Source organism: Arvicanthis niloticus, chromosome 11 (assembly GCF_011762505.2).
Source record: "Arvicanthis niloticus isolate mArvNil1 chromosome 11, mArvNil1.pat.X, whole genome shotgun sequence".
NCBI classification, from domain to species: domain Eukaryota; kingdom Metazoa; phylum Chordata; class Mammalia; order Rodentia; family Muridae; genus Arvicanthis; species Arvicanthis niloticus.
Genome location: NC_047668.1, coordinates 23348957 through 23359430, shown reverse-complemented (window position 1 = coordinate 23359430; position 10474 = coordinate 23348957). Strand labels below are relative to the sequence as shown.

At 38.7% G+C, this 10474-nt stretch overlaps 1 protein-coding gene across 1 annotated transcript; it reads left to right on the top strand.

Moving 5' to 3' along the window:
* The first annotated feature begins 7475 nt into the window (after positions 1-7475).
* Positions 7476-8065, top strand: Thap5 (THAP domain containing 5). Its single transcript, XM_034513803.2, is given in 5 exon segments — positions 7476-7583; positions 7585-7699; positions 7702-7895; positions 7897-7943; positions 7945-8065. Coding segments are annotated over 5 exon segments (585 nt in total).
* The last annotated feature ends 2409 nt before the right edge of the window (positions 8066-10474 follow it).

Genomic DNA, 10474 nt, shown 5'->3' with positions numbered 1-10474 from the left:
GGAAGTGGCACTATTAGGAGGTATGGCCTTGTTGGAGTAGGTGTATCACTGTGGGTGTGGGCTTAAGACCCTCACCCTAGCTGTCTGGAAGTAAGTCTTCCACTAGCAGCCTTCAGATGAAGAGGTAGAACTCTCAGCTCCTCTTGTAGCATGCCTGCCTGGATACTGCCATGCTCCCATCTTGATGATAATGAACTGAACCTGTAAGCCAGCCTTAATTAAATGTTGTCCTTTATCAGACTTGCATTGGTCATGGTGTCTGTTCACAGCAGTAAAACCCTAAGACAATAGTGAAACAAAAATATCAAAAAAAATAATCAATATAAGAAATTATTCAGGAAACAGCCTAGATTTCTTAAGGAGCATAGTATCTTAGGTTTCTATGGCTACAACAAAACACCACAACCAATAGGTAAGTTGAGAGGAAAGAGTTTATTCTGCTTACACTTCTACATCCCTGTTCATAATTAGAGGACATCAGGACAAGTACTCAAGGAGGGCAGGAACTTGGAGACAGAAGGTAATGGAGGGTGCTGCTTACTGGTTTGTTCTCCCTAGCTTGCTCAGCCACCTTTCTTATAGAATCCAGGACCACCAGCCCAGGGATGGCACCACCCACAGTGGGCTGGGCCCCTCCCACATTGATCACTAATTTTAAAAATGCCTTAGAGCTGGATCTTATATAGGCATTCTCAACTTAGGTTTCTTCCTCTCTGATGGCTGATTCTAACTTGTGTCAGGGTGACACACAAAGACATCACTATTAAACCATAATCCATGTTTTTCTTCTTCATCCCCAAAATCTCACATTAAAATCCAAAGCCCTTTAAAATTCAAAATTTCATAACTGTGGGCTCCAGTAAAATACTTTCTTACTTCAAGACAGAAAAATCAGGACACAGTCACAATAAAATCAAACCAAAATCAAACTACAACTTTCAAATGTCTAGGATCCACTCATGATCTTCTAGACTTCTCCAAAGGGCTTGGGTAACTTTTCCAGCTCTGCCCTCCATAGCACACAGCTTGTCTTCCTTCTAGGCTCTAGCTGATTCTACTATTCTGCTCCTATTGTTCTTGGTGGTTACCCATGATATTAGCATCTCCAACAAAACGCTGGAGTCTTCTGTGACAACTGGGTTGCACTTTCACCAATAACAACTCATAGGCTCTCTTTGCGGTACCAAGCCTCAACTTCTTTTCATTACCTCAGTCCTGGGCCACTGAGGTTGCACCTTCACCAATAGCCTCCCCTGTGCCAAGCCCCAGTTCCTCTCCATGACCCCTTCATGTGTTCAAAACCAGCACCACCTGGGTGACTCTTACATATTACCAAGTCCAGCTAACAGTATGAGATACAACCTTGGCTGCCTCTGGAACACAGCTTATCTCTGCTCTCAGAAAACACTTCCCAGAAGATTTCACCTCAGTGATGCTGGTCTCTTCATTCTTTTCTAATTTCTTAGCTCCAGTTAACCAGTATCACTTGTCCCAGTAACTTAAAGGTTTGACTTAAGTAGTTCTAGTATCTTGTTACTCACATTTGATTCTTCAGACTGCAGCTAACCAGAAGTACAGAATCTTGAATCAAAATAGAAAATAGCCCTGATAGAGACTTTAATCTTCCCTCTGAACTTTAACAAGCCAAGCCTCCATCTTCTGTAGTGCTCTCAGCATTCTTATCGTCTGAGATATAGAACATCTCACTGAGATCTCAGCACTCAATGGCTTTTCTAGGTCAAAGTCTTTCCACAGTCCTCCCAAAAATATAGTTTGGTCACAGCAATACCGAGCTACACTGGTACCACCTTGTCTTAGTTAGGGTTTCTATTGCTGAAACAAAACATCATAACCAAAAAGCAAGTTAGGAAGAATGGGCTTATTCTATTTGCACTTTAACATTCCTGTTCATTATTGAAGAAAGTCATGACAAAAACCCAAGTAGGTAAGGAATTTGGAGGCAGGAGCTGATGCAGAGACCATGGAGGGTGTCTGTCGCTGACTTGCTCCTCCAGGCTTGCTCAGTATGCTTTCTTATAGAATCCAGAACCACCAGCCCAAACATGGCACCACCCACAATGGACTGCCCACCTCCCATAGATTATTAATTAAGAAAATGCCATACAGTTGGATCTCATGGAGGCAGTTTGTCAACTGAGGCTCCTTCTCTAATAACTAACTTATATCAAGTTGACATACAACCAGCCAGTACACATGGCTGAGTAGGTCAAAAATATACTGCAATCCAGTTACCAATAAAAGATACTCACAAAGGATACTTTTAAAGATTTGTTACGTATCTTTGCATGTAGGTACAGGAAATAATTTGCATGCTGTCTACTCCACATGAATTTATAGATAGTATTGTAAATGTTATATTCTCATTTTAGAATGTAACAAAAGCCTTGAAATGCCTTAAATGTTCTGCCTATCATACTTCAAACCCACTTTATTTATGTGTAAAGTTGAATGATTTTTCAAAAACACATTATTTCTTTTGGTGAGAACTCCAAGAAGTGTGAATTATCTTGTGCACCTGGAATTTATTTAAAGGATCCCCAGTTGCTACTCAACTGGCTCTTTATAAGAATTCTTGCCTGTTAGAACTGCTTGATGGCATGACTTTCAATTTTGGTTGCCTCTCAGATTTCTGGGAACAGAGTAGGATATTTTTTTTAAAAAAACCACTTGAGGTGTGGGGAGCCGACAGAAGGCGGCTATCATCCTTGCAGCCATCTTGAGCCATATACCCTGACAAGAGACTTGATTACAATAGCCTACAACAGCTGAGCACATTCTGATAACATCTTGTTTTAGATACCCAAGATTTTCCCTTGGGTGTGTGAGATTTAAAGGTGTGTGACTTAAGGGCGTGACTTAGAGATCAGATTTAGAGACAAGACCTAAGGGCATGACTTAAAGGTGTGACTTAAAGGCGTGGCTTAGAAGTGAGACGTATAAAAGGCAAGAGGCAGACAGAAGAAATTATTATTAAGTATTAGGCACTTGTAATGGGCACTTGAAAGGCAGCTTGGGAAGAAGCTTGGAACTTGGAGGCACTAGGGACTAGGAACTCAAGACTTGGGACTTGGACTAGGAACAAGAGACTTGGAGAGAAGAAGAGAGACTGAAGAATAAACGAGATTGAATCACACTCTGTCTGGTCTCCATTCTTTGTGCCCATCCTCACTCTCTCTCTTGCTGAACCCTGACCCATGAACCAGAGCAGCTTGGGGCAGTGCGGGCTCTAACAATTTAGCCCCCAAGGCTTTTGGCAGTGTGGGCTCTCAACATTTTTGGTGCCCAATATGGGGCAGCTCGGGCTGCAACACTGAGGAACTGGAGAGATGGGTCAGTGGTTAAGAGCACTGTCTGCTCTTCCAGAGGTCCTAAGTTCATTCAATTCCTAGTAACCACATGGTGGCTCACAACCATCTGTAGTGAGATCTGATGTCCTCTTCTGGTATATCTGAAGACAGTGCACTCATTTACATAAAATAAGTAAATCTTAAAAAAAAAAAAATGCCACCTGAGCCTGGGGGTGGGGCGATGGGGATAGCAGAGTGAGAAGAGAAGGCAGTTGGTGGAGATGTTGTTATGAGACAGTTGATCCAGGAGAGGCTGAGCTGAGCAACTAGGCTAGAACAGTTGTAGTGAAGAGCTGCTAGCATTGGGAAAACTGGAAGAAGGAACTATTTAATTACATTGTTGGGGAACTGAGGGAGAAATGCTTGAAGGGGCCCAGCTGGAAACTGGGAGGAGGGATGGCAAGGAGTTAATAGAACTGGCTACTGTTCTAAAATAACTAGCCATTTTTACATAGATTTTTCTACATGAAGTTGTCACTGTTAAAAGTTAGTTACTCAGGCTCAGCTAGGATCTTACAAACTTAGTAAAACTTGAGGGGAGAAAATTGCTAATTTTACTGAGCATAAACTAAATTAGTTGAGATTGAAGGGCGATTATAACAGTTATGTTTTGTGTTAGAAGATTTATATTGTAAATATATAAAGGAACACGAACTTATATAGTATATTACATGGTCTATGTTTTCGGGAAGTCACTTAATGAAATATAAATTATCGTCAACTATTGTTTAATGTACTTACATTGTAAACTAGTAGGAAAATTTTTCTGTCAAAATCTGCCACTGCTATTAATACATTTTTGCCTATAAAACACATTTTGATTATCAGAGCCAAATTCCAATTGTCAATACAGGAACAAAATGCCAAGTCTCCTACCTTAGCTAACCAAGTGCTGAGATTTCAGAATCTGTCACCACACTTGAGAAAGGCTAAGAACATAAACATAATCAGTTTCTTTGCATCAGAGTTTTTTTTTCAGAACTTGAATGTCACGGTTCTTAATCAGTGGTATTGTAGAAACTTAAAATTGATAAAAAGCTCTGATTTTGGTTTTAAACTCAAATATTAACTTCCCCCAGGGACACATCCCGGGAGAAGCACATTTCAAAGGCATTCCAGAGGAAGAAAGACCCAAGATAAGAGTTTATGAGGCCTTAGCACAGTAAAACCTGGGTAAACAGACTTAGCAGCTGGGCATGAGGATGGAAACTGAGCCTGAGAACGGCTGTTGGAGTTTGCCCTTTATGGTTAATGTTTAAGAAGTAATTGTATAACTGCCTTTATGAGCCCCGTGAATATGGTATAAATACTGCCCTCAATTTTGCCTCAGAGTTCTTCTTGCCTTCATACAAGAGAACCCCGGTACCGGCTATTATCAATTCATCAATAAACCTCATGTTATTACAGTGAGTTCTGTCCGTGAGTATCTCTCAGGGAGCACACCGGTATTATTAGATCTTTAGAATCCAATAGTATCAACATCTAGAAACATTTCACTAAATTGTGTAAGTAGAGCTGAGGTAGATTTCAGTAATAAAGAGGATGGAGTATTTATTTTCATATAAAGAATTTGTTTCAATTGATTTCTCATTTAAATAGTAACACAAGCTGGGCAGGACCGTATATGGTATATAACTGTCTGTAATCCCAGCACTCACAATTAATTGGGAGATCATGAAATTGAAGCCAGCCTGGTCTACACATTGATCTCATCTGAAAAAAATTAAAATTGACTAAAATGTTAATATAAGAGCCTAATTCTCAATATTGCCTAAAATTGAAGACAGCAAACCATTAGACTTGTCCTGTATAAAATAGATTTGAATGAAGACTTTTGATTTATGTAGTTATTTGCTACTTCCAGGAAACTATATAATGGTCACATATAACCCATACAAAATGTAAATGAATGTTATCCTTTATAACAACACTTGTTTTAGTTGAAGAAACACTGAAGTGCTTTATAAGCTCTTGTCAGATGAAAAACTCAGCCATATCATATCTTGGATTTCTTACTGCACAGATGACATGCTGGTGATTGTTACAGAGATTCTGTTACTTGGCAGGGATGCTTACCTGGCTTTTGCAGCACTCAGTAATACATTACTTAGATATGCAGGCTAGGCATTTGGCACAACTTTTTTTTTTTTTTTTTTTTTTTTGGTTTTTCAAGACAGGGTTTCTCTGTATATCCCTGGCTGTCCTGGAACTCACTGTGTAGACCAGGCTGGCCTCAAACTCAGAAATCTGCCTGTCTCTGCCTCCCAAGTGCTGGGATTAAAGGCGTGCGCTACCACCGCCCGGCTTTGGCACAACTTTAAAAAACACATCAAAGTTCTCCTCTTTTTTTTCTTTTTTAAAATTTCACTTTTGCTCTACATTACAAAGAAACACTTGAAAAGTGGTTAAAGAGTATGAAGCAAAATTCTTAGGTTCCCAGTAAATACCAATTCCTATGTAGTGAACATTTTACTCCTGACTCTCTTGCCATCAGATGGGGTATCCATTTTTTAAAGCAAACTGAAATACTGAAAGAGTTAAAAATTTTTAAACCTTCCACAGATGGAGTCAAGAGTGCAGATCAGCTTGTTCTGCATTCTGGGTCCTAGGAAACTAGCTATCCACAAGACAAAATAGATGATAGATTGAATAGAGTTCAGAGCTGGGAGTTCAAGACAGAGTGACCAAGTGCTATGGGTACCAGGAACTAAAAACTAACCATAAAATAGATTGAATAGCATTTGAACTGAGAGTTCAAGTTGGCGTGCCCATGCACCCTGGAGACCAGGAACAGATAGGGTCTCCTGCCCATACACCCTGGATACCAGGAACTTGGCTGACCACAAGATAGATGACATATAGGCTCTTGGAGAATAGCCTGTTCCTTGTACCCTGTCACAAACTGAATAATGGGCTGGAACTTTCCACAGGTGCTCTCCAATAGCCCTCCCTTACTCCCTCTGGGTTGTGTTTCCCCCCCTGAGTTGTGGTTTTGGGCTTTAAATTCTGTCTGTCTCCAAAGCCCCAGAGTCAGACCCCATTACCCCTGCGTGGGCTACAGGTCTTGAGCTGTATACTGATTAAAATATGCCTCTTGCTGATTACATCAAGTTTGGTGTCTTGCAGTTAATGGGTGGCCGTGAATTCCCAAGGTTTGGGTGAGGTCCTCCATTCGTGGGGGTCTTACAATACCAACAATATTTTCTGTGCCTGAACACTGTCAAGTATTGAAGTAGAAGGGAGGGAGTAAAACTGAGTAGGGTGGCCAAGTGCGGAGTTGATTTTTAAGGTGATTGAGTAAAGAAAGCAAGAAAGATTGCTAATGAGGAATGCATGAGGAAAAAAACAACACTAATTTGTATCAGTACTAAAAGTATGATAATTTCTTTAAAATTTAAACTGTTATGAGGCCACTTAAAACAACAACAAAAAATAGCTCTTGAATACACACATTGTATTAAAACTAAGTAATGGGCTATGCTTTACTTACCAGTCATTTAAAAACCTAAAGTGTTTGTCATATGTTAAAGAGTGTATTGCTCTTAAAAATTAATTAAAGATATATTAAGTAGACGTTTCTTGCTTAAATAAGTTTGTTTAGCCAGTATACTGCTCAAAGTTAGAGCTACATAGTTCTAACTGATGAGAGTCTATATATTTTTCAGAGTTTAAAATGTTTTCTAGGGAGAAGATATTGCTAGGAAAAAAGTCTCAGAAGAGAAAATTGAGAGATGAGAAAGAAGTATGCCTAAAAGCTAAGTCTTAAGAATCATTTATATCAGCCTGGCAGTGGTGGTGCATGCCTGTAATCCCAGCACTTGTGAGGCAGAGGGAGGTGGATTTCTGAGTTCAAGGTCTACAGAATGAGTTCAAGGACAGCCAGGGATATACAGAGAAACCCTGTCTTGAACCACCACCACCACCACCCCCGCCAAAAAAGAATCATTTATATCAAATGAAGCAAAGTAAAATATAGGTGACATAGATATACTCCCTGAACATGCAGAATATCTTCATTAATCAGCCTGGTAAAGCCACCAGCTCTAAGAGTAGAAAGTCTACAAACTAAAATATTAACTCTTAAACAAGATACCTTAAAAACCATCAATGAATCAAGATTTAGATGTAGTTGGATTTTGTGCATCTTCTAAAAATCTAAATTCTATAACTAGTGCTTTGACAACTTCAAATTCAAAAGACATCATTACCAATCATTCTTGTTAATCCAAACTTTACAAATAATTCCATGGAAGCTGTTTGAGGTCAGGAAAATTCATCCCTCTTAAGCACAATTAAAGAATCAAACATAAATGACAAATCATTTATAACCATCTTATACCCACAGAAAATTCTAAACCTGTTAATTAACATTCTTTTATACCAGCTCTCAAGGAAGTTGTAGAAATGAAAGTCACAGACATTGAAGAGTCCTTAAATAAGGATATACACCAAAGTGCTGAAATTTTACAAATTGAACATTCATACTGCAGGCAAGACACAAGTAAGGGATATCTTTGGCAAAAAAATAAAATCTAACCTTCGCTCAAAGATCAATGTTCTTGAGCATAAGAGCAAAAATAGGAAGATGAAAGTCTTTGGCTCTTATAAACCAACTACAACAGGAGAACTGGCTATCTGAAGAAAATGTCAAGATAATAGAGAACTATTTCACAATGGATAGAGTCACTATCATATAAAGAAGTTTTTAAAGCTGTGATTTTTGCATCAGCTTTTTCCAGATAAATCAAGTCATGTGAAGTGAACTTTGTCCTGTAGATAAAGTTATTTGAAGCTATTAAAGTGCTTTAATGTTACAAACAGCATACTGTTCTTAAAATGCTTTTTGTTAAAGGGGAAACTAGAAGAGTTGTTTGGCTGAAGAAACAGATTTATTACTTGAAAATTTTCCTATTATACTTAAAATGGTAATGCTTATAAAATATTTTTTAAATGAAGTAAAATCTGCCCAGACTACAGCTGGAAATGCTATGTGCATATGACTTGAACATGCTAGTATCTTGACCATCAGAAGGCTAGGGATATAGCTCTGTGATAAAGCACTTGCCTGGTGGTCTACCCTCAGGACTGGGGATGGGGGAAAGGGGAGCCTCAATCCCTAATCTGTAAACTAAGAGCATTTACCATATCACTAAAATTCTGTTTCTTTGAAGATACTTTGCTTAGAACAGATTTTCTGCATGATGATATATACTAATAGTAAATGATGGCTAGGATTTAAAGTTAACTATTAGATTATCCTCAATATAGTTTCTGTGTTATATAATCATTTGGCTGTAGTTATGTACCTGTAATATAAAGGAAAATATCACATTAGAATTTTATTTCAGTTGAACTCAGCTATCAAGAGAGATAATTTAAAGCTGAAAGAAAATATATATTTCAGTACTTCATATATGTAATTGTTGGGAGCTGACTTTTAGCAGAAAGCGGCTATCAGTTTTGCAGCCATCTTGAGCCATATACCCTGACATGTGACTTGTATTACAGTAGCCTACAACAGCTGAGCACACTCTGATAACATCTTGCTTTAGATACCCAGGACTTTCCTTGGGTGTGTGAGATTAAAGGTGTGTGAGATTAAAGGTGTGTAACTTAAGAGAGTGACTTAGAGATCAGATTTAGAGACAAGACCTAAGGGCATGATTAAAGGTGTGACTTAGAGGCATGGCTTAGAAGTGAGACATATAAAGGCAAGAGGCAGACAGAAGAAATTATTATTAAGTATTAGGCACTTGTAGTGGGCACTTGGAAGGGAGCTTGGAAAGAAGCTTGGAACTTGGAGGCACTACGGACTAGGAACTAGGGACTAGGAACTCAAGACTTGGGACTTAGACTAGGAAGAGAGACTGAAGAATAAACTGGATTGAATCACACTGTCTGGCCTCCATTCTTTGAGTCCATCCTCACTCTCTCTTGCTGAACCCTGACCCACAGACCGTAGTGGCAGCTTGGGCCGGGAAACAGTGGCCACCAAGCATGGAGTGGAGAGGTTCGCAACATCTTTCGGCCGCCCAAAGTGAGGCTCCAGCTCGGGCCTCAACATGTAATTCACCATTATAATCTAGCCATTTAAGTGTCTTAACACCCTGTTTATGAACCTGTATTTATAAACCAAAAAGCCCATTGACACTAATCTTAAATATAATATCTTACAAATCAAAGTTTGTATTTATTTACATCTTATCTTAACCTGTGTTCCTTAATTCACTCAGCTTTCTTATTGAAATATAGTTAATGCTTTATTCAGAGATTGCAAGCATTGAATAAAATGTGTAAATTATTTATAAACTGTAAAAGGCTACAGAAATAACAGACACTAACATTGTTACTTGAATTCTCTTTGTAATGGTCTTAGACCAAAGCTCAAACATTGTATTTGTACTCCTAGATTTATCCACTGAGGTGTACTAGACCAACAATTCGAAATTTATTACTATCTTCATCAAAATGTGGTGGGGAGTAGTCATCTTAGTGTTTTGATTCTTTGAATACCTACCTCAATAGACCTGTGAAAATGTGGGTAGATGCCAGGTGGTGGTGGCGCACGCCTTTAATCCCAGCACTTGGGAGGCAGAGACAGGCGGATTTCTGAGTTCGAGGCCAACCTGGTCTACAGAGTGAGTTCCAGGACAGCCAGGGCTACACAGAGAAACCCTGTCTCAAAAAACAAAAAAACAAAAAACAAACAAACAAAAAAAAAAAACAACCAAAAGAAAATGTGGGTAGAATTCAGTTATTGTCATGTAAAATAAAATAAGATTTTCTCCTAACACTTGTATTCTAATATCAAAATATTTCCTAGGATTTATAAGTAGGCCTTGTAAGTTTGTGAACATCCAAATATTAGAGTAAATATGCCTCAGATTCTGGGTGGAAATAGGACAAATTATGTGAATAGACAGATAAAAGGGAGGAAGACAGATTGAAAAGAGGAATGAGCTGGATGGCAAATACAGGGAATTTGCTTTGGACAGTTAAGAGGTCTTTACCCTCAAGGGTGTAAAGAAGAAATTGGGTAAAGTGTTCTACAGTCTTACTATTATCTATAACACGCATTCTCTTCCTCTGTGAATTGAGAGTCTAGA